The sequence below is a fragment of the Biomphalaria glabrata genome, chromosome 4, assembly GCF_947242115.1.
Source record: "Biomphalaria glabrata chromosome 4, xgBioGlab47.1, whole genome shotgun sequence".
NCBI lineage: Eukaryota > Metazoa > Mollusca > Gastropoda > Planorbidae > Biomphalaria > Biomphalaria glabrata.
Genome location: NC_074714.1, coordinates 2,168,745 through 2,191,500, shown reverse-complemented (window position 1 = coordinate 2,191,500; position 22,756 = coordinate 2,168,745). Strand labels below are relative to the sequence as shown.

The 22,756-nt window shown below is 38.2% G+C and overlaps 1 protein-coding gene across 1 annotated transcript; it reads right to left on the bottom strand.

Annotated features, from left to right (window-relative positions):
- Positions 1-66: 66 nt before the first annotated feature.
- Positions 67-21,592, bottom strand: LOC106056130 (uncharacterized). The gene is made up of 12 exons (XM_056027763.1): positions 21,417-21,592; positions 20,390-20,471; positions 17,541-17,769; positions 13,577-14,233; positions 12,001-12,078; positions 10,408-10,580; positions 8,256-8,412; positions 6,836-6,992; positions 5,405-5,503; positions 1,366-1,459; positions 1,168-1,235; positions 67-340 (listed from the first exon to the last, which is right to left on the bottom strand). The coding sequence occupies exons 1-12, from the start codon at positions 21,456-21,458 to the stop codon at positions 296-298; spliced, it is 1,881 nt and encodes a 626-aa protein (XP_055883738.1). The 5' UTR covers positions 21,459-21,592; the 3' UTR covers positions 67-295.
- Between the last annotated feature and the right edge of the window lie 1,164 nt (positions 21,593-22,756).

Here is a 22,756-nt window from a genome sequence, read left to right as displayed (position 1 = left end):
ACATCACATATACCTACATTTGTCACACCTCAGTGTAAAACAATAAAGAACGAACTTTTTAATAAATTGAAAAGACATTTGAATTTTATTGAAATGAGCAAGTGAGCAATGAACAAAAATCAAAATGTATATGATTAAAGCAAAATGAACAAATGTAATGAACGAATTTTACACAACATTAACACAGGGCAGAGCTATAATTTTGATGCAGTTGGAGACGAGACTGCCAGCTGTGAAGACAGACGAGACTGCCAGCTGTGAAGACAGACGAGACCCGCTGTCTTGAGAAATGTGCTCAAGACCCAGAGTAAGTTTGTGTACATCCTCGACTTATGACCACCTGTAAGAAAAACATCGTGATGTTACAATAGAAATACATCGTGATGTTACAATAGAAATACATCGTGATGTTGAAATGACAACTTAGAAATTAGCCTTTTAATTTTGTTAGCGTCATTGCTAAAAGGACGTCTTATTAACACATTAAAAAACAAGAATACATTTTAAAAATTACTTTTTTAAAAACAAAAAGGTTATATTATGCATAGTTGTATCAATTAGTTTGGATCAGTCATGTTAATTTAGACAAACAATTAAAAAAAAAAACATTTAAAAAAAAGAGGGGAAACGACTTGAATTCGAACTCATGGCTCAAACCTTCTCAAGCCGACACTGTAACCACTCTGCTAGCGAAGTTCTTATGAGCATCATGAGGTTGTAAAGTTATGTGTTTTTATAGTCTCGTTGTATTTCATGTTTGAGCTCATTAAGACTCAGGCGACGACCTAATCCAGCTTATACCACTACTTCAGACAAGTACAATTTCTTTCCCTAGTTCGAGATACCAAACAAAATAATTAAATTTCCAATGAGCTTAATAGAAATAATTGTGCAAATTTTCAGCTTGATCCCAGATTAAGTGTTGAAGAAATAGCGTGTACAATCTTTTTATCAGACAGAGTGAGTTGATATAAGCCTTGTAAATAGAATTTTAAGTACAGTGTAAATAATTTGCCTGTCAGCGCGCATGTCTCTCTTAAACTTGTAGCTGTATATATGTTTTTTCGACTAAAAAATTTAACTTTTGAAGCTCATGAATAAAAATTACAAAAATCTTAATTCGGTAGTTCGACTCCGATTTGACTCAGGAAAAAAAAATTAACAAACCTCGTCCAGCTTGCCACAGAAAGCTTCTCCTAAGAGAGTCAGTGGGCAGTTGTTAGTAGCCACTGGACCTGTGGATAATAAATGAGTTACTGTACAGTTACATATAGTTGACATTTAGCTTAGAGGTCGTATACTAAACTACATGACATGTATTTATTGCTGCTTCGTATTCAAGTTTGAATGGTCCTCTTCACTGACCTGCATATTTATCTGAGCTGATGCAAATCTCGCTGTTGGCTGCCACTTCCAGAAGATTGTCTGAGTATTTAATGTCCAGTTTAACCCATTGACTCTGAAGACAAAATGATGGCAATACAGTTTTAATATATTCAGCCATGCAGAGCTCTCCAATGGATGTTAGCGAAACAGTACGAGAAAAGTATTTTGAAGAAAGTGTTAATAGCATTCTAAGATTTGAGTTTTTACAATTCGTTTTGTCATAAAAAGGCTATATTGTCACTTTAATTGTTAGTTAGAGTTTTTTTTTTTTTAAACATGAAATGGGAAATTTTGACAAAAAAAAAAGTTGTTGCCAACTAGAAACTAGCAATGGTCGAGTTAATGTGAAAATTTGTTTATGATTCTATCAGTAGCATGAATGATGATTAAGAAATCTAGAGCAATCAAGAAAGTTTCAGACGTGAAAATGAGTCACATTTAGGTCCTCTTACAGAATGAGTCACAACTGAATCAGGTCTTAAGAATAAGTCGCATTAGTTTGTCTTAATTAAAAAGTCTCAATTAGGTCTTCTTAACAAATTAGTGACAAGTGGAGCTTCTTTAAAATCTTTGACAATTAGGTCTTCTTAAAGAATGAGTCACAATTAGGTCTTCTTAAAGAATGAGTCACAATTAGGTCTTCTTGACAAAGAATGACTCAAATTGTTCAGACGTAATCAGAATAAGATCTTCTTTAGAAGAATGTAGCAAGTAGGTACTTTCGCATACAAATATTTCTAAGTAATTTTAGTAAACGATATTACTATAAATATTTCGAATTTCATAAATCTGTATAATAAAATAGAATAAATGTTAAACAGTAAGCCTTGTTTTTAGTATATACCGGTATAGGATCATCAAAATTCAAATGTTTATTATATTTGGTAGATCGCTGTAGGCTTGAATAACAGAGATACTGTAGGTAGAGTAGGTGCTGTAGTTACTGTTGGTGTTGTGGCTATGTATAAGAATACTGTAGGTAGAGTAGGTGCTGTAGTTACTGTTGGTGCTGTGGCTATATATAAGAATACTGTAGGTAGAGTAGGTGCTGTAGTTACTGTTGGTGCTGTGGCTATGTATAAACATACTGTAGGTAGAGTAGGTACTGTAGTTACTGTTGGTGCTGTGGCTATGTATAAGAATACTGTAGGTAGAGTAGATACTGTAGTTACTGTTGGTGCTGTGGCTATGTATAAGAATACTGTAGGTAGGGTAGATATTGTAGTTACTGTAGGTGCTGTGGCTATGTATAAGAATACTGTAGGTAGAGTAGGTACTGTAGTTACTGTGGGTGCTGTGGCTATGTATAAGAATACTGTAGGTAGAGTAGGTACTGTAGTTACTGTGGGTGCTGTGGCTATGTATAAGAATACTGTAGGTAGAGTAGATACTGTAGTTACTGTGGGTGCTGTGGCTATGTATAAGAATACTGTAGGTAGAGCAGGTACTGTAGTTACTGTGGGTGCTGTGGCTATGTATAAGAATACTGTAGGTAGAGTAGGTACTGTAGTTACTGTGGGTGCTGTGGCTATGTATAAGAATACTGTAGGTAGAGTAGGTACTGTAGTTACTGTGGGTGCTGTGGCTATGTATAAGAATACTGTAGGTAGAGTAGATACTGTAGTTACTGTGGGTGCTGTGGCTATGTATAAGAATACTGTAGGTAGAGCAGGTACTGTAGTTACTGTGGGTGCTGTGGCTATGTATAAGAATACTGTAGGTAGAGTAGGTACTGTAGTTACTGTGGGTGCTGTGGCTATGTATAAGAATACTGTAGGTAGAGTAGGTACTGTAGTTACTGTGGGTGCTGTGGCTATGTATAAGAATACTGTAGGTAGAGTAGGTACTGTAATTACTGTAGGTGCTGTGGCTATGTATAAGAATACTGTAGGTAGAGTAGGTACTGTAGTTACTGTGGGTGCTGTGGCTATGTATAAGAATACTGTAGGTAGAGTAGATACTGTAGTTACTGTGGGTGCTGTGGCTATGTATAAGAATACTGTAGGTAGAGCAGGTACTGTAGTTACTGTGGGTGCTGTGGCTATGTATAAGAATACTGTAGGTAGAGCAGGTACTGTAGTTACTGTGGGTGCTGTGGCTATGTATAAGAATACTGTAGGTAGAGTAGGTACTGTAGTTACTGTGGGTGCTGTGGCTATGTATAAGAATACTGTAGGTAGAGTAGGTACTGTAGTTACTGTGGGTGCTGTGGCTATGTATAAGAATACTGTAGGTAGGGTAGATATTGTAGTTACTGTAGGTGCTGTGGCTATGTATAAGAATACTGTAGGTAGAGTAGATACTGTAGTTACTGTGGGTGCTGTGGCTATGTATAAGAATACTGTAGGTAGAGCAGGTACTGTAGTTACTGTGGGTGCTGTGGCTATGTATAAGAATACTGTAGGTAGAGTAGGTACTGTAGTTACTGTGGGTGCTGTGGCTATGTATAAGAATACTGTAGGTAGAGTAGGTACTGTAGTTACTGTGGGTGCTGTGGCTATGTATAAGAATACTGTAGGTAGAGTAGGTACTGTAGTTACTGTGGGTGCTGTGGCTATGTATAAGAATACTGTAGGTAGAGTAGGTACTGTAGTTACTGTGGGTGCTGTGGCTATGTATAAGAATACTGTAGGTAGAGTAGATACTGTAGTTACTGTGGGTGCTGTGGCTATGTATAAGAATACTGTAGGTAGAGCAGGTACTGTAGTTACTGTGGGTGCTGTGGCTATGTATAAGAATACTGTAGGTAGAGTAGGTACTGTAGTTACTGTGGGTGCTGTGGCTATGTATAAGAATACTGTAGGTAGAGTAGGTACTGTAGTTACTGTGGGTGCTGTGGCTATGTATAAGAATACTGTAGGTAGAGTAGGTACTGTAGTTACTGTGGGTGCTGTGGCTATGTATAAGAATACTGTAGGTAGAGTAGGTACTGTAGTTACTGTGGGTGCTGTGGCTATGTATAAGAATACTGTAGGTAGAGTAGGTACTGTAGTTACTGTGGGTGCTGTGGCTATGTATAAGAATACTGTAGGTAGAGTAGATACTGTAGTTTCTGTTGGTGCTGTGGCTATATATAAGAATACTGTAGGTAGAGCAGGTACTGTAGTTACTGTGGGTGCTGTGGCTATGTTTAAGAATACTGTAGGTAGAGTAGGTACTGTAGTTACTGTGGGTGCTGTGGCTATGTATAAGAATACTGTAGGTAGAGTAGGTACTGTAGTTACTGTGGGTGCTGTGGCTATGTATAAGAATACTGTAGGTAGAGTAGATACTGTAGTTACTGTGGGTGCTGTGGCTATGTATAAGAATACTGTAGGTAGAGCAGGTACTGTAGTTACTGTGGGTGCTGTGGCTATGTATAAGAATACTGTAGGTAGAGTAGGTACTGTAGTTACTGTGGGTGCTGTGGCTATGTATAAGAATACTGTAGGTAGAGTAGGTACTGTAGTTACTGTGGGTGCTGTGGCTATGTATAAGAATACTGTAGGTAGAGTAGGTACTGTAGTTACTGTGGGTGCTGTGGCTATGTATAAGAATACTGTAGGTAGAGTAGGTACTGTAGTTACTGTGGGTGCTGTGGCTATGTATAAGAATACTGTAGGTAGAGTAGATACTGTAGTTTCTGTTGGTGCTGTGGCTATATATAAGAATACTGTAGGTAGAGCAGGTACTGTAGTTACTGTGGGTGCTGTGGCTATGTTTAAGAATACTGTAGGTAGAGTAGGTACTGTAGTTACTGTGGCTATGTATAAGAATACTGTAGGTAGAGTAGATACTGTAGTTTCTGTTGGTGCTGTGGCTATATATAAGAATACTGTAGGTAGAGCAGGTACTGTAGTTACTGTGGGTGCTGTGGCTATGTTTAAGAATACTGTAGGTAGAGCAGGTACTGTAGTTACTGTTGGTGCTGTGGCTATGTATAAGGATACTGTAGGTAGAGTAGATACTGTAGTTTCTGTTGGTGCTGTGGCTAAGTATAAGAATACTGAGACTGTAATAACAGATGTTCTTCACTGACCTGTGTATTTTCCACAACACAATATTCAGAATGAAGTTCCTCCGAGTCCATTGTCCTCATTGAGATGACCACTCGTTTCTTCCAGGCCTGGTACACAATCTATAGCAACAGCAATTAGTTAAAAGTGACCAATCGAATCCATGGTCATCAAAAGTTCCCCTATTTTAGTACTATCTGTAATTTATTTTCTTTTGCAAATAGCGAATACTTTTTTTTTGGTCACCAGAAATAAAAACACTACAATCTATTAAATCAAACTCAGTCTTATTACTCAAACTCACCATATTGGTGGCGTTGGTGTATTTAATGCGAGATAGAACAAACAAGGCCTTGACAATGTTCATTAGCATCTTGTTTATTTGTTGGTGGGAAGTGTGGTCGAGAGGCTAGGTGCGCTTGGCTTGGCTACCTATGAATGGGGGCTCGAGGTTCGACACCCGACTCGGGCAGAGTTGTGTTTACTGAGCGCCTGAAGGCAGCACGGAAAAACCTTCTACTAGATACCCCCTCCGCACCCACTGGTCCACAAATGAGATTGGACCAAAGCGCTCTGAGCATGCTATAAGCATGAAAGTAGCGCTGTATAAAAGCTATAATTTATTTATTTATTTATTTATACAAACTCGATGTTCGTCATTATTTCTACTCAAGGAGTCTCAAACAATAGGCCTACGTGTCTCAATACTTTAGCAACACAGAACTGTTCGTTTAGGCATTCTACATTAAGCTTATCTATGTCTTGCAGCTTGATTCATTCGTTACGTTAATGTAATAACTAAACAGATCTTTATATATCCTTTAGTTGGAGTCGGAAGTAGGGCATGCCTTCTGAGAGTATTGTAGCCTAAGGCAGTACCAAGACTCACAACATCTCAATAAACTCTCTAGGATCTGGATGATACAATTCACAAATCTTTCCTTGCCATTCAAGAATTGTCTTATTTTATAAATTAGTAACAAATTACAGTCGTAACTTGCAAGCTTGGCTTCCGAACCGTAAGTCCCGGGTTCGAATCCTGGTGAGGATTGGGATTTCTATAGTTCGGGATCTTGAGGGAGCCTCTGAGTCCTTCCAGCTCTAATGGGTACCTGACATTATTTGGGAAAATGTGAATGCGGTTGGTCATTGTGCAGGCCACTAGACACCCTCGTTAACCGTGGGCCACAGAAACAAATGACCTTTACATCAAGTCCTTTATAGATCGCAATGTATCAAAGGGGAACAACTATTCCATGCTCTACTAGCACTAAATTAGAATGAAGAACTCCATTATTCACCTCACCCCCACACCTACCCGAGTAGCAATCGACTCTAAAACAAAATAAACTCCAAGTAACTGAAGTTTGAGAGATGATGTCAACAGAATGTCAGTAACACATTCTATAAATTTGCTTAAGATAATGACATATCGCAAAACAAGAGGTTCTCACCACGATGCCTGGGGGCTCCGGGCTCTCGATACAGTCGTTGTGTAGCAGGGGAATGTCAGTGTCGGGGTCACCGGGGCACAGTTTGAACATGAAGCCGATGTGGAAGGTGGCGCCCAACACATTACTCTTGAAGTAAGGGATGGCTATGGAAGCGCCCCTGAAAAAAAGATTTTAGGAAATCTTGATTGAAGTTGTTGTTTTTTTTCATGTCATTTGGGAACATTTTTCTGAGCAGAGTAACTGTATCGACATAAGGTGTACTTCAAACCATAGGGTTAGACAGTAGGAAGTTTTTCAAAACCAAACCTAATGAGCTAAAAGTGTAGCTCAGTGGTTCCCAAACTTTCTGTCTCATAGACCCCTTGGAAGTCTTCGTAGACCCCTGAGGGTCTATATTACTCTATATAGACCACTTTGGGAATCACTGGGTAGCTGGTCATTACACTAGAATAAGATAGTCAAAATAAATAACTGTATCCAGCTGTATAAGACATTAGCTTACGTTTACAAATGTTTGTTTTTGTTTGTCAAATCAATCATTTAGATTATCTATAGACATGTAGGAGGAGGCGCGGTGGCTGAGCGGTAGAGCGCTTGGCTTCCGAACAGGGGTCTGGGGTTTGAATACTGGTGAAGATTGGGATTTTTAATTTCGGGATCTTTAGGGCGCCTCTGAGCCGACCCAGCTCTAATGGGTACCAGACATTAGTAGTTGGGGAATAGTAAAGGCGGTTGGTCGTTGTTCTGCTCACATGACACCCTCGTTAACTGTAGACCAGAGAAACAGAATATCATAACGTCATCTGACCTATATCCCTCAAGGTCTGAAAGGGGAACTTTTATATTTATATATATATATATATATATATATATATATATATATATATATATATACATGACTTAGAATTAAGAAATGATGAAAGATTAGTTAACTCTTGAAACACAGACTGGCTATATGCCGAATCAATGGACCTCATTCACCAATCGTAAACAAACAATATTTTGTCACGTGGTTCTCTATCTCTTCTATACATATTACGATCGAATTTTAACACACAGTGGTTGTCACGTGACAGGTTTTTTTTCGTTGTTTTATCAACATGATCACGTGACTAAATGTTGTTTGTTTACGATTGGTGAATGAGGTCCATTAGGCAAAAAAGAACACAGACTGGCTATATGCCGAATTAATGGACCTCATTCACCAATCGTAAACAAACAATATTTTACCACGTGGTTCTCTATCTCTTCTATACAAATTACGATCTAATTTTAATACACAGTGGCTGTCACGTGACAGTTTTTTTTTTTGTTGTTTTATCAACATGATCACGTGACTAAATGTTTTTTGTTACGATTGGTGAATGAGGTCCATTAGGCCAAAAAAAGTGTTTGAAAAGCTTCAGTTCTGAGTGTGTACCTGAATGAGCCACATTTCCCGCCAACGGCAGACTTGTCTGAGTCGACTACTGCGTTCTCCTTGTCTTTGATATTCAGCCAAATGTGTCTGCTCTCGTCCACAATGTTCCCGCCATCAAAGGTTATTTTTAGCATCATCAAACATGTCGCTGGTACATCTGAAATAGAGACACCGGAGAAATTTGAAACGTATGCGAGTGCCAATACTGTTAGATCACTTGTGATCTTTTCAATGCCAAGATCTAGAAATTGGTTGAAATTCCTCCGTTTCATTGAAAGAGCTAAAAGCGAAATTTAAACAAGAAAATTTCAAGTAAAAGAAATTGATGTGCTCAAAATGTTACATACACACCGTGAGCATACACTACAATACTCTACATAGCAGTAAGAAAATCTGAAGAGGGTCATGCGACATTTTTGTTTTATCTTTCAGCATCTTTATCACCTGTCACGTTTTACATCCAGCTTTTTTTTTTTTTTTTTGCGACTCCTTCTTTGTGTTTCCTTCACTGTACCACGAAGGATGACTTTTGACAGTGAGTCATGTCTTACAATATGACTAAATCAGCTCAGCTTTCGTCTCTTCACGGTATTGAGAAGCGCTTCCTTTTAGCCAGCCAGAGCGTTGACGTGTAACAGTACACAGCTCATTTGTTTTTCCTGATATCTGATATACCCAACATTTTGCTTCTAGCATTTACTCTCAAAAGCTTGGATTCTTCTTTCGGATTTCCAGGAGGCCTTGGAAAATCAGTACGCCGCGAAACCTTGTTATTATATATATAAGTTAGGCCTTGGAAAATCAGTACGCCGCGAAACCTTGTTATTATATATATAAGTTATAATCGTTTAATTCAATAATTTACACCTAGAATTAGCACGCGGCCTATGAAAGTGCGGGGCCCAATTCGGCCACATAGGTTGCAGTGGTTTAAGGCCGGCCCTGATTGTCATTATGTGTTAATTGATTTTACGATAAGATTGTGTTGATCACAAAATGCGTTTCTAATGTTATACACTAGTATTTTGTTTAGCAATTGACATATATCTGCAACGTTTTAAGAAGTCTGATACCGTTTTCATTTTTTGTAGATTAATATTTGAAAAAGGTGATTGAATAAATAAATAGAATCTTGGAAAATTGTTAAAGTCTAAAAGATTTTGATTTTTCTTCACTTCTTTATGTCAGAAATCATTTCAATCCGGACAATTTTAGAACGAGATTCGTTAAATATAAAGAGGAAGCAGCTATATATATAGGTCTGTAGATCTGTAGATCATGTATGTTGGTAGACAACTATAAGCATATTTGGTTAGTTAATTGAACCTCAATACAGTTGTTTTTTATCATATTTTCTATGAAGTGCGTTGTATGAAGTGTGTTATATGAAGTGTGTTATATGAAGTGTGTTATGTGAAGTGTGTTATATGAAGTGTGTTATATGAAGTGTGTTATATGAAGTGTGTTATATGAAGTGTGTTATATGAAGTGTGTTGTATGAAGTGTGTTGTATGAAGTGTGTTATATGAAGTGTGTTATATGAAGTGTGTTATATGAAGTGTATTATATGAAGTGTGTTATATGAAGTGTGTTATATGAAGTGTGTTATGTGAAGTGTGTTATGTGAAGTAAGTTATGTGAAGTGTTATATAAAGTGTGTTCTCTGAAGTGTGTTCTCTGAAGTGTGTTCTCTGAAGTGTGTTATATGAAGTGTGTTATATGAAGTGTGTTATACGAAGTGTGTTATACGAAGTGTGTTATACGAAGTGTGTTATACGAAGTGTGTTATATGAAGTGTGTTATATGAAGTGTGTTAGATGGAATGTGATATATAAGTGATATAAAAGTGCTATAAAAAGTATGCTCTATGTTATATGAAGTGTGTTAGATGGAATGTGATATATAAGTGATATAAAAGTGCTATAAAAAGTATGCTCTATGTTATATGAAGTGTGTTCTCTGAAGTCTGTAATAGAAACAGCTGAGATCTAGATAGTTTTTTTTCCCACGAACAAGAAGTGGAAATGTATTTATATATATTCCCCCATAATATATTCTGTCATATTTTTTATTTCCAAGCTTTTTCTTTTCTGAATTTAATTTAAAACAAAAAAACAAAAAACAGATGGGACAAAAAAACAAAGGAACTTACTGTCCGCGGAAACTGATGTCACGTGGGTCCGATTGGGACCCCATTCACAACGGCAGGACGCCTGGCTCCAGACCAGACCTGTGTAGAAAGGCCAGTTGCAGTCCTCTTGCAGCCACTTGCCATCTGCCCATCTCTCGAAGTGGGAGGGGTCTTCAGATGATGGTCTGTGGAGACTGGAACAGAGAATGTGAAACAAATGGTTCTTATAACAAGCAAATTATTTTAAAATCCTTAAAAAAAACAATAGCTTATCTAAGGGGATGAACCCCACCTTACAACTATATAGCACGCAATAATGCAGAAGTTATCTCCCTTTTTCGAGATAAAAAAAAATATATATGTACTGATAATTAATTGACTGGTTTAATTTTATATTATTGTTATAACCCTGGTGGCGGACTGAAAGGGTTAATGTGTGTGCGGCCTACTGACACACATGATTCAGGCCAATCACACAGGTCAAGAGCTGTTGAACAAGGGACATTACTGCTAGTTCACGCAAATATGACCAATGTTATGGTCATGTGACCAAAAAGCCGTGACAGACGAGAGACAGTGTGTTAGACAAGACAATTGAGTCCAGGACAGCAAGCAGTAAGGACAGTGTGCTACGAAGTGAGTCCTCGAAAATGTAGCTGTACGAGCTAGAGAGACTTGCAGTGATTAGTTAGGCAGTTCTGTTGTGTAGCAAAGCATTTGAAGTTAGTGTAGCCCATTGTGTTTATTGGCTGTTGTTGATTTAATTGTACGTAAACCGCTACCTTGTGTAATGAAGCTCTTGTTGTCAAGTTCTTGTGTTAGATGTGTTGTGTTGTGTTTAGCAGTGTTTGCAGAAGGCCTGATCGAGAAGAACGTAACATTATCTTATAATATATAGGTTACTTCAAAAAAGAAAGTGATTACGCCTAACGCGTTTCCCTAGGTCAATGCATGTTAATCAAAGACTTAAACTCTGCTAAGTCATCGGTTTTCCTGGCTGACTCAGGCAACCCATTCCATGCTTTAATAGCACTAGGGAAGAAGGAGTATTTGTACAATTGTTTTCCACTTGATCCTAGAATGGCTGTGACAGAAATAACGTGTAAAATTTATAAGGAGACAAAACCTGACATATTTAGCCATATCTGGGGGGGGGGGGGAACGAAGGATTAATGTTCCATTTTTATAACAAACAAAATAACTAATAACCAGTACTTAACTAACTAATGTGTGTAATATTTGTGTATGAGTGTGTGTGTGAGTGTGTGTTTGTGTGTGTGTTTTAAGATAATCTTTTGTTTACACTAAGTTTAAAGATGGTGGTTTAAAAAAAAAAAATTGAAAAATCCACAAACTAAATAAAGTTTTCAGAGTCAAAGTATGGATTCATTATTCAACACCGCAAGTGTTTCCCTACTTTTAAAATTAATTATCGTAAATACTTGTGAAGCAAATTTTTTGCTTAATTGACGAAAAAGAAAATCGGTGAAGTAGATGCTGGGGGGAGGGGGAGCCAAATTTACGAAATAAAGAAAAAAAAACTTGTTAGTGTTTGACCACAGGTCAACTGACACGGTCACAGTGACACACATATATTGGCCCTCGAGTACTTACTGGCAGTCTCCTCCAGAGGTTCGCTGACCAAGTGTGTCAGTGACAGTGTTGCCCTTGTCAGCGTTCCAAGAGTTTTGTCTGCAGGCAGAAGTTCAGTATCAGTAGTGTGTGTATTTGAAACAAGGGAGACAATTAGATGAAATAAAGAAATAATCGTTCTAAAAATAGATTGTCTATTGAGACTGTTATATTATAGCTTTCAAATAATTCAATAAAACATGTCTGGATAATAGGCTATTGAGCATTCAAAGCATAAGTGAACAAAACTGAATTGTTTTAAAGACAGTTTAAAACCTCAGTCTTTACCGGGATTGGAGGCCAAGTGATTTAATTCAACCAATAGTGCTCTAGTGTTATGGCACTCAATGAAATATGCTATGAAAAATGAGAAGATATGGGTCTAAATGATGACATGAGATGGAAGAGACATACAAATTTTATTTATATTTTCAAAAAGAAATGACCATTTAACAATTCTAAAGTTTTTGTTACCAGTCACATGATTACCATTTTTATACCTTAGTTTATTTTATAAATAAATGTGACTCTAGTTCAGTCGGACAATGGCATATCATCCACTAAACTTTGACATTTTTTAATCCTTGGATTATTTCCCTTCATATGTTGTATAAACTTGTTTTAAAATGAAGTCCAGTACATCATTTAACCCTTTAGACGCGTGTGACAGTTGATCTCTACACCTTAGAATTATAATTCCATTTTGTATGCACTCTTGTAAAGAAAAAAGCTCAGCACTTTAAGGGTTAACCATGGTTTACCATTGTCACCATATGAAATAAAGTAACTAGGATTTCATCAAAACTACGCACTTTGATATAATTAAACCATTTCCTCGCTATGGAACTAGGACATCCTTAAAGATTAAACTTATCAACAATGTGCACATCTGATACTGTGTATTAAAAGTGAGCTCTAGTCCAGGACCTGGCCAAGAATTTCCTGATAGGAAAAAGGAACAAGGACTGTCCCTAGAAATATTTGAAAGATCCCGATATGGAAGAGGCATGCTTACTGGGAGACAAGCAGACGTATCAGATGGCAGGAAAAATAAAGACAGCTGTTATGTCCACTTTGGTGCACTTACTATTCAAAACAGATTACCTTTGGGGCACCAATTATTCAAGAGAGATTATCTTTGTGCACCAACTATTCAAAAAATAGATTAACTTTGGGGTACCAATTATCCAAGAGAGATTATCTTTGTGCACCAACTATTCAAAAATAGATTGCCTTTGTGCACCAAATGCCCAACAGAGATTATGGGTGATGGGACAATTGACTAACAGATTTCGGGTCATTGATAGTGAAAGTACCGTATAGTCCCAAACTGAACCAGATCAAGTCTCTGCTGGTGTAACTTTAGGAGCTTGTAACTAACTAGATCAATAAGGTTCATTAAAACAGATGAGGTCAATGTATCTAACTGGACCAACCAAGTTCATTATAAAAAAACGAGGTCAAAATGGACCAATCAAATTCATTAAAACAGACGAGGTCAAAGTTTAAGATTAAAGTCTAAATGTAAATAATAATAATAAATAAGTAAATAACTGACTTCTTTGGTGTTCCTTCTTGTTTCCGGATGGGCTCATCATAGCCATTGACTTTACTGTTTGTTATGACGGGGCTCGCTGGGATCACCTCATTGTCGCGATCCCATTCGCTGTCAGTGTCCTTTAAAGATCTGCTGCTCAGCTTGCCGGAAGTCACCTCTTGTTTGCTGCGAACAGCTGACGGTTTATCCATAGAGTTGTCTCTCTTGTCAGAAGTGTTGTCTTCATTTCCCGCAGAGTTTCGTTCCTGTTTTTCCCAGCCAGGGGTGGAATCTCTGCTGTTACCCTGAACATCATCATCCTGTTCTTCTTTCTGCCAGCGTCTTCCCTGAGCTTGATTTTGGGACCTTTGCCAGTTGTCCGTTTTTCCAGGAGTGTTACCCTGTCTGTTGTCTTGTCTGCTGTCCTGTCTGCTGTCTGGTCTACTCTCCTGTCTGCTGTCTGGTCTACTCTCCTGTCTGCTGTCCTGTCTGCTGTCTGGTCTACTCTCCTGTCTACTGTCCTGTCTGCTGTCCTCCTTGTCCCAGGTGACGCTCTGTCTATTCTCATTTCCCCTGGACCTTTGTTGTGCACTGATTTCTCTGACTCTGCCCCTGTTGTTTTCTTTGCTAGTCACCTGCCCTTTATCTGAGTACTGTGCGCTGACAGAAACTTCCCGCCTGTTAGTGAGTACAATAAGGAACAATTTCAACACAAACGAAATATCTTTGAATGCCAATGTATTAGTACATTTAAATTTTAATTCTGTTATCTGCCACCCCTAGAAAATTTTCAAACCCTAGCACTCAGCAGAATCTCCAACCTTCGACATTCCGAGTCTGTATATGTTTCAGTTCTTAAACAAGACCACAAAACAGTCGTGTAGACAAGACTATAAAACAGTCGTTTAAACAAGACTACAAAACAGTCGTGTAAAAAAGACTACAAAACAGTCGTGTAAAAAAGACTACAAAACAGTCGTGCAGACAAGACTACAAAACAATCGTGTCTGTGGAGACAGAATAAGGAAACAGCCCCCCCCCCCCACTTTTTTTCCCCCAAAACAATTGATGCTTTATGCCCTTGTTTTGACGTCAGTAGAAAGTTCTAGGCTCACAATCGATTAGTTAAACTCGTTCTCAATTTTAGATATCTTATCTTATCTTATATAATACAGACGTTACTTCAAAAAAGAAGATGATTACGTCCTACGCGTCATGCATCTTGTCATGCATGCTAACCAATGACTTAAAAATTAAATTCTTTCAAGTCATTGGTTTTCCTGGCTGTCTCAGGCAACCCATTCCATGCTCTAATAGCACTAGGGAAGAAGGAGTATTTGTACAAATTTGTCCTAGCATATGGGACGAGGGATGTGCCTTTATCTTTGTGTCTTTCAGGGTATTTTTATTACATTTTGTTTTTGTATTTGAAGATTATGGTTCAGTGTTTTGTGTATAATTGCTACTTTACTTTTAAGTCTTCTGTCCTGATTGTTTTTTAATTTGATGATTTTACTAAAGGTGTTACTCTAGTCAAATGTGAATATTCATTTGTAACGAATAACACACCAAACGTACACATCAGGTACACACATTTCTAGACAACAAAAAGCTGCTCTGCGAGAGTACGCCTGTCCAGTAAGTCGGTTAAACAGTGGTGTCCAAACAACGGTCTTCGGGTCACATCCGGCTCGCGACGTGGTGCTATTCGGTCCAGACTCCTGACTTGCAACAAACATTCTTTACAATACTTTCTATGACTTGGTCACGTGATCATCTGGGTATTGATGACATGAGTCGGAACATACAACATGGCGGAAATTAAATTAGTTACAAACAATATATTTAAAAAGCAACTTTTTATAGCGACCATTAATTAGCAAATTGTTGCTATGGGTTGTTAAGGGCGAAGACCCCTATGATGGAGGAACTCAAATTAAAAAATGTGCAAGATTTAAAAAACGAAGATGATTTGTTATACCTAGCATTTTTTTTTTTACAAGGTCTGATACCTACAAAATGGCGGAACGTCGCGTCATGTCATACAAACAGTTTGGTCTGTTAGGATGAAATTTTACCGTGTCTAATACAGTAAGTGCTGGAGGCGTTGACTTTAACGACGCGTGTTTTCTAATAGCGTTGCTAAGACTGTACACTGCGTGGAGTTTTCTTATTTGTTATTTGTTAAAAGTTGGCGTCTAAGCTGACATAGAAGAGAGCACCTGGATGCATACGGCTTCAGAACGAGACAGCTGGAGGTCCAAAGGCCGCGGGATACACATTTGAGACCAAAAGAAAATCCGCTGCCGAGGACAGACGCAGACGGCGAAAAGAAAATTTAAATCAATCACCTGCGGACAGTGGTTATGCTAGCCATGGATGTGGCAAAATATGTTGGTCACAGCTGGGAGTGTGCAGCCGCTGGGAAATACTGTATTGCTTACTAACCTTCGGACTCGAAGACAAGCTTCATTATTGTTATTTGTTAAAAGGAGTTAAGAATCTCGTTTCTGTCTGTCAACAATAAAAAATGGCAGTACAGTCAGTGTCTTATTGAATTCGTCTGCAAATTAGCTTAGCTAGCACCTTATTTGCTCTAGTGGGCGATTTAGTCTTTGGTGTTAAACACTTAGTATTGTTATTAGCTAGTGTTGTGTATTTATGTTCTTGTTGTATGTTGTGAACTGATCTGTTCTAGTGCGTCAAAATGTCTTGGTCTCCAGGTCAGCTTGTGTGTGTGTGTACTGTGTTATCGTGAACTGTTTTGTCATTCTTGTTCACTATAGCCTAGGATCAAGACATTTTCTTCCTGTAGTGTTTCATTGGGTTACTACAGTTAGTGTAGAGACGCACCACAGTTGACGGGCTTTGAACGGCGACATTTAGTGACGTCACGGCTTAGTTGGGTTAGAGATTATTTATATTATAGTTATAGATTGGCAGTTGGTGTTAGGACCTCGAAAGCATAACTTGATATTGCCGACAGCGACTCGACTGCGACCTTATTCAGTATTAAACGGCATCCAAGTTTGCACAACGGTTTGGACTGAGTTCTTCTAGTTGTTTAATGTGCAGCCTTGTTATTTGTTAGTTAAGTGCATCTAATACACCCGTACAAGAAACCCTGACATCTCCCTCCAGAGTAATCAAATGTTGTTTGTTTGTCAAATGTTTTACATGTTTTGAATGTTCCTTCAGAGTTGAAGATAATGGACCTCATTCACCAATCGTTAACAAACAACATTTAGCACGTGGTGCTCTATCTCTTCTATATAATTTACGATCTCATGTTTAATTCATGATGGTTGTCACGTGACAGTTTTTTTCGTTGTTTTATCAATAAGATCACGTGACTAAATGTTGTTTGTTTACGATTTGTGAAAGAGGTCCATTTACTTCCTAGTCCAAACCACACGTAGGACGACGGGGGATGGGAGCTGGGTGGGTTTGAACCCGGGACCATCGATAAATCGGAACGACAGTCCAGCGCGCAAACCGCAAGACCAGGCAGCCTTCCTCGAAGTCAGCCATCAACAGCTACAAGGGCAAGGCCTATCCCATTTGTTTTCAAAGGCTTAGAGGAAGTAAAGTTTCTCTTTCAGACCTTGCGGTCTATACGACAGATGATGTAAAGGTCATCTGTTTCTGTGGCCTATGGTTAACGAGGGTGTCATGTGGCCAGCACAACGACCAACCGCTTTTACTTTTCCCCAACTAATGTCAGGTACCCATTAGAGCTGGGTGGACTCAGAGGCTCCCGAAGATCCGAAATTAAAAATCCCAGTCTTCACCAGGATTCGAACTTCGGTCTCCGGTTCGGAAGCTAAGCGCTTTACCGCTCAGCCACCGCGCCTCATTTAGAGGAAGTAATCAACTTAACTATCACATTGCAAAAGCACCAAACCCTCAACTTGGCAATTTAAAACTAAAGAATTGGCCTAATTTTTATTTACCGGCTGGTTAGTTTGTCAACTAAACAGATTACCTTGACGACGGCTGTCGAAGTGATTGCCCTTTGTTTGAGGAACGCTGAGCTACCTGCCCTTGCGTCTCTGTGGGACGTTGAGTCTCAGCGCATTCACACGTCCTGGGGTCAAAGATCATGTACTCTGGACATGCGTAGTCCAACCACTGCTTCCTGTAGTCTTTGCGGGTGAAAATCTGGTACAGATTGGCCTGGGAAGGGTGGTGTCGCTTTACGCCCCTATCGCATTCTAGAGAATTGGAGAAAGAAATATATATTAGTAGCTTATATCCATGATTAAATTGGGGAGGGGTGGGCAGGGAAAGCTCAAAATCACTTTAAAACAAGCAAAATATAAATTTAAAAAGCTTATCTAAAGGAAAGACAACCGCACATACATCTATATCTTTTAAAGATGTATATTTCCTTTATTTGATATGAAGCAAAATAACCAATTTCCAATAAATAATTAACTAATTGGTTGATTTTTTTTAGTTGATTCGTGTTTCCTTAGGTACAATAAATACTTGTTTAAAGTTTCAACTTGATCCGATAATGGGTGTGGGAGAAATAACGTGGTCCGTTGTCTGAGAGGATGAAACCCGAAATATTAAGCCATACATGTAAATTCTGAAGAATTAATTTTCATTTTTTTTATTATTATGAAAATTATCAAAATAACTAATTATCCGTAATTAATTGTCTGACCGGTTAATTTTTCTATTATGTCTTGTCTATGCCAAGGAATAATTTAGCAAAGTTTCAACTTGTTCCGAGATTGGGTCTTGGAGAATTAACGTGTACAAACTATTTACCAGACAGACAGACAGACAGAATGAGTTCATATCAGCTTTGTAACTAGACACAATTTTACTTAAAGAGATTGATAGTCTTTGGGAGAAAAAAATGGTGTAATACAGTAATATTTAAACTACGTTCCGTGGGACTGTGAGGGGTTGCTTTTGGCATTTCGAAACTTCTACTAAGTTCAACAGACTCCAAGAGACCCCTTGATTTCTGAAGTGATGCGGCCGGTCACAGATGTGTCGAAAATGTATTTGTTTCTTTAGCCGAAAAAGGTTGGTAACCACTGGTGTAGAACCGAGAAGTGGATAACTATAACTATAACTATAACTACAACTATAACTATGGTCGCTTCAGAATAAGGATCGGACATAATTCAAATATAAAACTACCCCCACCCCACCCCAACCACAGGCTTTCACGTCCTCAGGTGGAAAAATTATTGAGATTGCAGAAAAAAAAAAAAAAAAAAAACACCTCTAGATAGGATACAATTAGTCTGGGAGAAGGATACAGGTTAAGGCGAAATTTAAAAAAAACTAAAGAATCACAAAGGTGTAATTAATGCTTTCAACGTAATAAACATATTTTGAGAAAAAGTCATTAAAGTGTTCCTTCTTATCTAACGTTATTAGAACTTGAAACGGGTTGCGTGAGTCAGCCAGGAAAACGAATAAATCTCTATTTAACATCAACAACTAGATTAACACATGTCTAGGCCCTATGCTTGGCTTCCAAACAAGGGTCCTGGGGAGGGGGAATCTCGGTGAAGACTGGGATTTTGAATTTCGGAATTTTCAGGGCGCCTCTGAGCCCACCCAACTCTAATGGGTACCTGACTTTTGTTGGGGAAAGTAAAGACGTGACACACTTCTTTGGTGAGATCAAAGAACACATTGGCAAAGGCATCCACCCCCGAAACGCTTGAAAAGTGCAACTTAGGCGTCAGTTTATCCTTATTGGTAGTTGTGAAAACCTTGGAGCTAACGGCTTCCTTAAGAGAAACCTAAAAAAAGATCTTTTACTCTGACGTAAAGAAAAGCTGCCATTGACCAAAAAGAGAACACAAACGAGCAACGGCTTTTCTGTGACACCTTGGAGCCAACGGCTTCCTTAAGAGAAACCTAAAAAAGATCTTTTACTCTGACGTAAAGAAAAGCTGCCATTGACAAAAACAGAACACACACGAGCAACGGCTTTTTCTGTGAGACATTTGGCAAAGTATTTAGGTCAAGGATGGTTCCTCGTATCAACATGAAGCTCTCCTATTAGTATTTGACTACAAATGAACTAACTCTGCCTCAGTAATGAGCGTTTTTGTATTGTTTCGATCGCGAAGTTCTTGGACTCGTGTTGGAATGGAAGCTTGTGGAATCACTTTCGCCTGTCCCTTAGTTTGATGAACAGTTGGGGCAACACGCGTGATCTGTCGACCGTCATTCTCCATTCCTCCCTGTCTATTGCCTTGGATTGAATTTCTTTCAATGACAGGCCCGTCCATTTTTTTTTATTTTGTCTTCCCATCGTTTCATCGAACTGCCTCTTATTCATTTTCCTGGTACTGTTCCCTGAAGGAATGTCTTTGCGTGCCAAAGGACCTTGTGATATGGCCCCGACGTAACAGTTTGCGTTTTTTTTTTAACAATCATCGTGGGATCCTAATGCCGTTGTGATCCTGGTTCAAATCTGCTCTTTTGTGATGAGGTTTATAAAATGTCGTTTGCTCGAGTTACCGTCTACTCGTCACGTGACCACGCATACGTTTCCTACCATTGGTCCTGTTCAATGGTAATAATAAATCAATAAGGCTTGTCTTCGAGCCCATAAGGAGTGCAGTGATTTACATGGCTGCGACCTAAATGTTTCGTCACATCCACCGCAAGCATAACCAGTGACAACTAAATCGACCAATGGTAGTGATACTGCTAAATTAATACAACTTTGACTTTGATCTCAAATGAGAAAAAAAATAATATTTTCAACTTCAATATATGTGAAACATGAAATTCAAAAAAAAATAAATCCAGCAGTAAAAATATATTCCAGAGATGAAGTCAATGTCTCACCGTTCAGCACAGTTGCCTCCTTTACTCCCTGACTGGATACTAATGTCAGCATTATCCATAAGGGCAGTATCCAGCACTGGATCTGTGAATATTAATTCATTCATTAATTAGCTTCAAATCGTTCAATTTATTCAAACTGCATACACACACACACACACACAACTATTCAATTAATGAGATCTAGTACGTAAGCTGATGCAGAATGGCCGAGTGTTATAGCGCTTGATTTCCGATCCATGGGTCCTGGTTCGAATCCTGGTTAAGACCATAGCAACAGATGACCTTTACATCGTCTACCCAATAGATCGCAATGTTTGAAAGGGGACTAACACAAATAGTGATTCTTTATTTATTTGAATCTTTATGTTAAGACAGTACTCTCAGTTCGCTCTAGTCCTGTTGAATTTGTAAACACTCTTAAGGAATTATTCTGAAAGGTTTCTGTTCTGCCTTCAACCCCCAGAAAAAAAAACAAAGCTCTAGCTCCAGCTATATCGAATTTAAAAAATTAACATTTCTCCGTTAATATTTAGGCTAAAACTTGACACCCTCAGGCAGCCAAGGGATTTATACCATGTTTATGATTCCTTGCACACTGTCCAGTCGTGTGCTGTGTTGATATTTTCTAAAAGTCTACGTAGATTAACCAGCGAAAAAATAACAACAATATAAAATGAAAGTAAAAAGCGCGACATACTATTCTAATTTTTAATCTAGATTTACGACAGAAATTATAATAATTGTCACATCTAGATAGGATAAAATTAGTCTGGGAGAAGGATATAGGTTAAGGCGAAATTTAAAAAACAAAACTAAAGAATCACAAAGTGATGTGAAATTAATGCAGCCAACGTATCCTGAGAAAAGTCATTAAAGTGTTCCTTCTTATCTAACGTTATTAGAACTTGAAACGGGTTGCGTGAGTCAGCCAGGAAAAGTAATAAATCTCTAATTAACATCAACAACTAGATTAACACATATATAGTTTTCTAAACACTCGACTAAATGCACAATAGTAAATTTCAACCTGCAAACGGAAAGTCCTAATTTTCCCCATTGCATTGTTCATCCTAAAGTCATGAATAGCGTCCGGTGAAATACAGTCTCCAGGTGGACAGTGGGCAATTCCAAGCCGTCATCCAGATCTAGAAACGACAAACACAAGGTCAGCACATTTCGTTTAAGGCGCACGAAAGCACGCACGCAGACGAAGACAAAGGTGCAGAAACTGGCAGACGTGAGTCTAAAGTTTTATTTGCACATTTTTTGTTTAGGTCAGTGCCAACGTGATGTAAAGGACTTTCAAGAGACCGTCTGCTTTTGTTTTTGTTTTTTTTTTTTTAATATATCAAACAAAGTTCAGCAACTCACCAAAACTATGGCTGGAAAACTAAGTAGCACTGACCTAAATCATGTGCTTAATAAAATTGCATAATTCAAACTAATTTAAATATGAAAATTACGAGTTCAGTTAGTTTGATTCACTGAACTTTGAAGCCTAACCACAATAACCTAACCACAATAAGTGATATTTAGTTTGCCATAGAGGAATAGACCATGTAACCAATTAGTGTCAGTCATTCTCGGTAATTTTTTGTCCTTTTCAGCCATTTTCATTTGCTCCTCAAGCAAGTTACATGATCCTATAAACCTAAAAAGTTTAAATCTTATTTTTTTTAACTCTGCCCACTACGCATCGACTGGTTGGACTTTCTGGGTTTTTTTTTTTGTTTTTTTTTTGCTTTTTTTTTAATTGATCAAAATGCAATTAACTAAGAAAAGCCACATATAGGCCTACATCTTGTAGGAGATCGCGAAAGAAAGATTTAACAACAGAGAACAGACTATTGTCTACGCGATCAACAATCCTATCATAAACCGACTAGTATCTCGTAGCCATTAGTCGTTCTTGATCAATAAGTCACCTGTAACTAGCAGGTCACACTTGATAATTATGAATGATTTTAAAAAAAAACTTTTTTACCCCACCTTTTTTTACAATCCTCCCCGAAATAAAAATCTTGGTTAAACGCATGTAAAATCTACTCCATTAGGACTGTGTCATGTGGCTATACGCGATTTTTTTTTTGCCTCCTAATGTGTTAGCCAGTAAGAGATTGTTGTATTTTAATAATTCTAAAATTCGTTGATCTTGTTTATTAGTTGAGAGGTTACTGTATCTTCCACATGTGCCTTTCCAGGTTTGGTAGGAGTCACTTCCTACTTTGGCATTCCAGTCTCCTTGTACCACAAGGATGTCCTTTTTCGGGACCTTATTGACCACTTCCTGTAGTTGCTTATAAAACTCTTCTACTGCCTCATCGTCATATGTTGATGTAGAAGCGTAGGCTTGAATGATGGTGATAT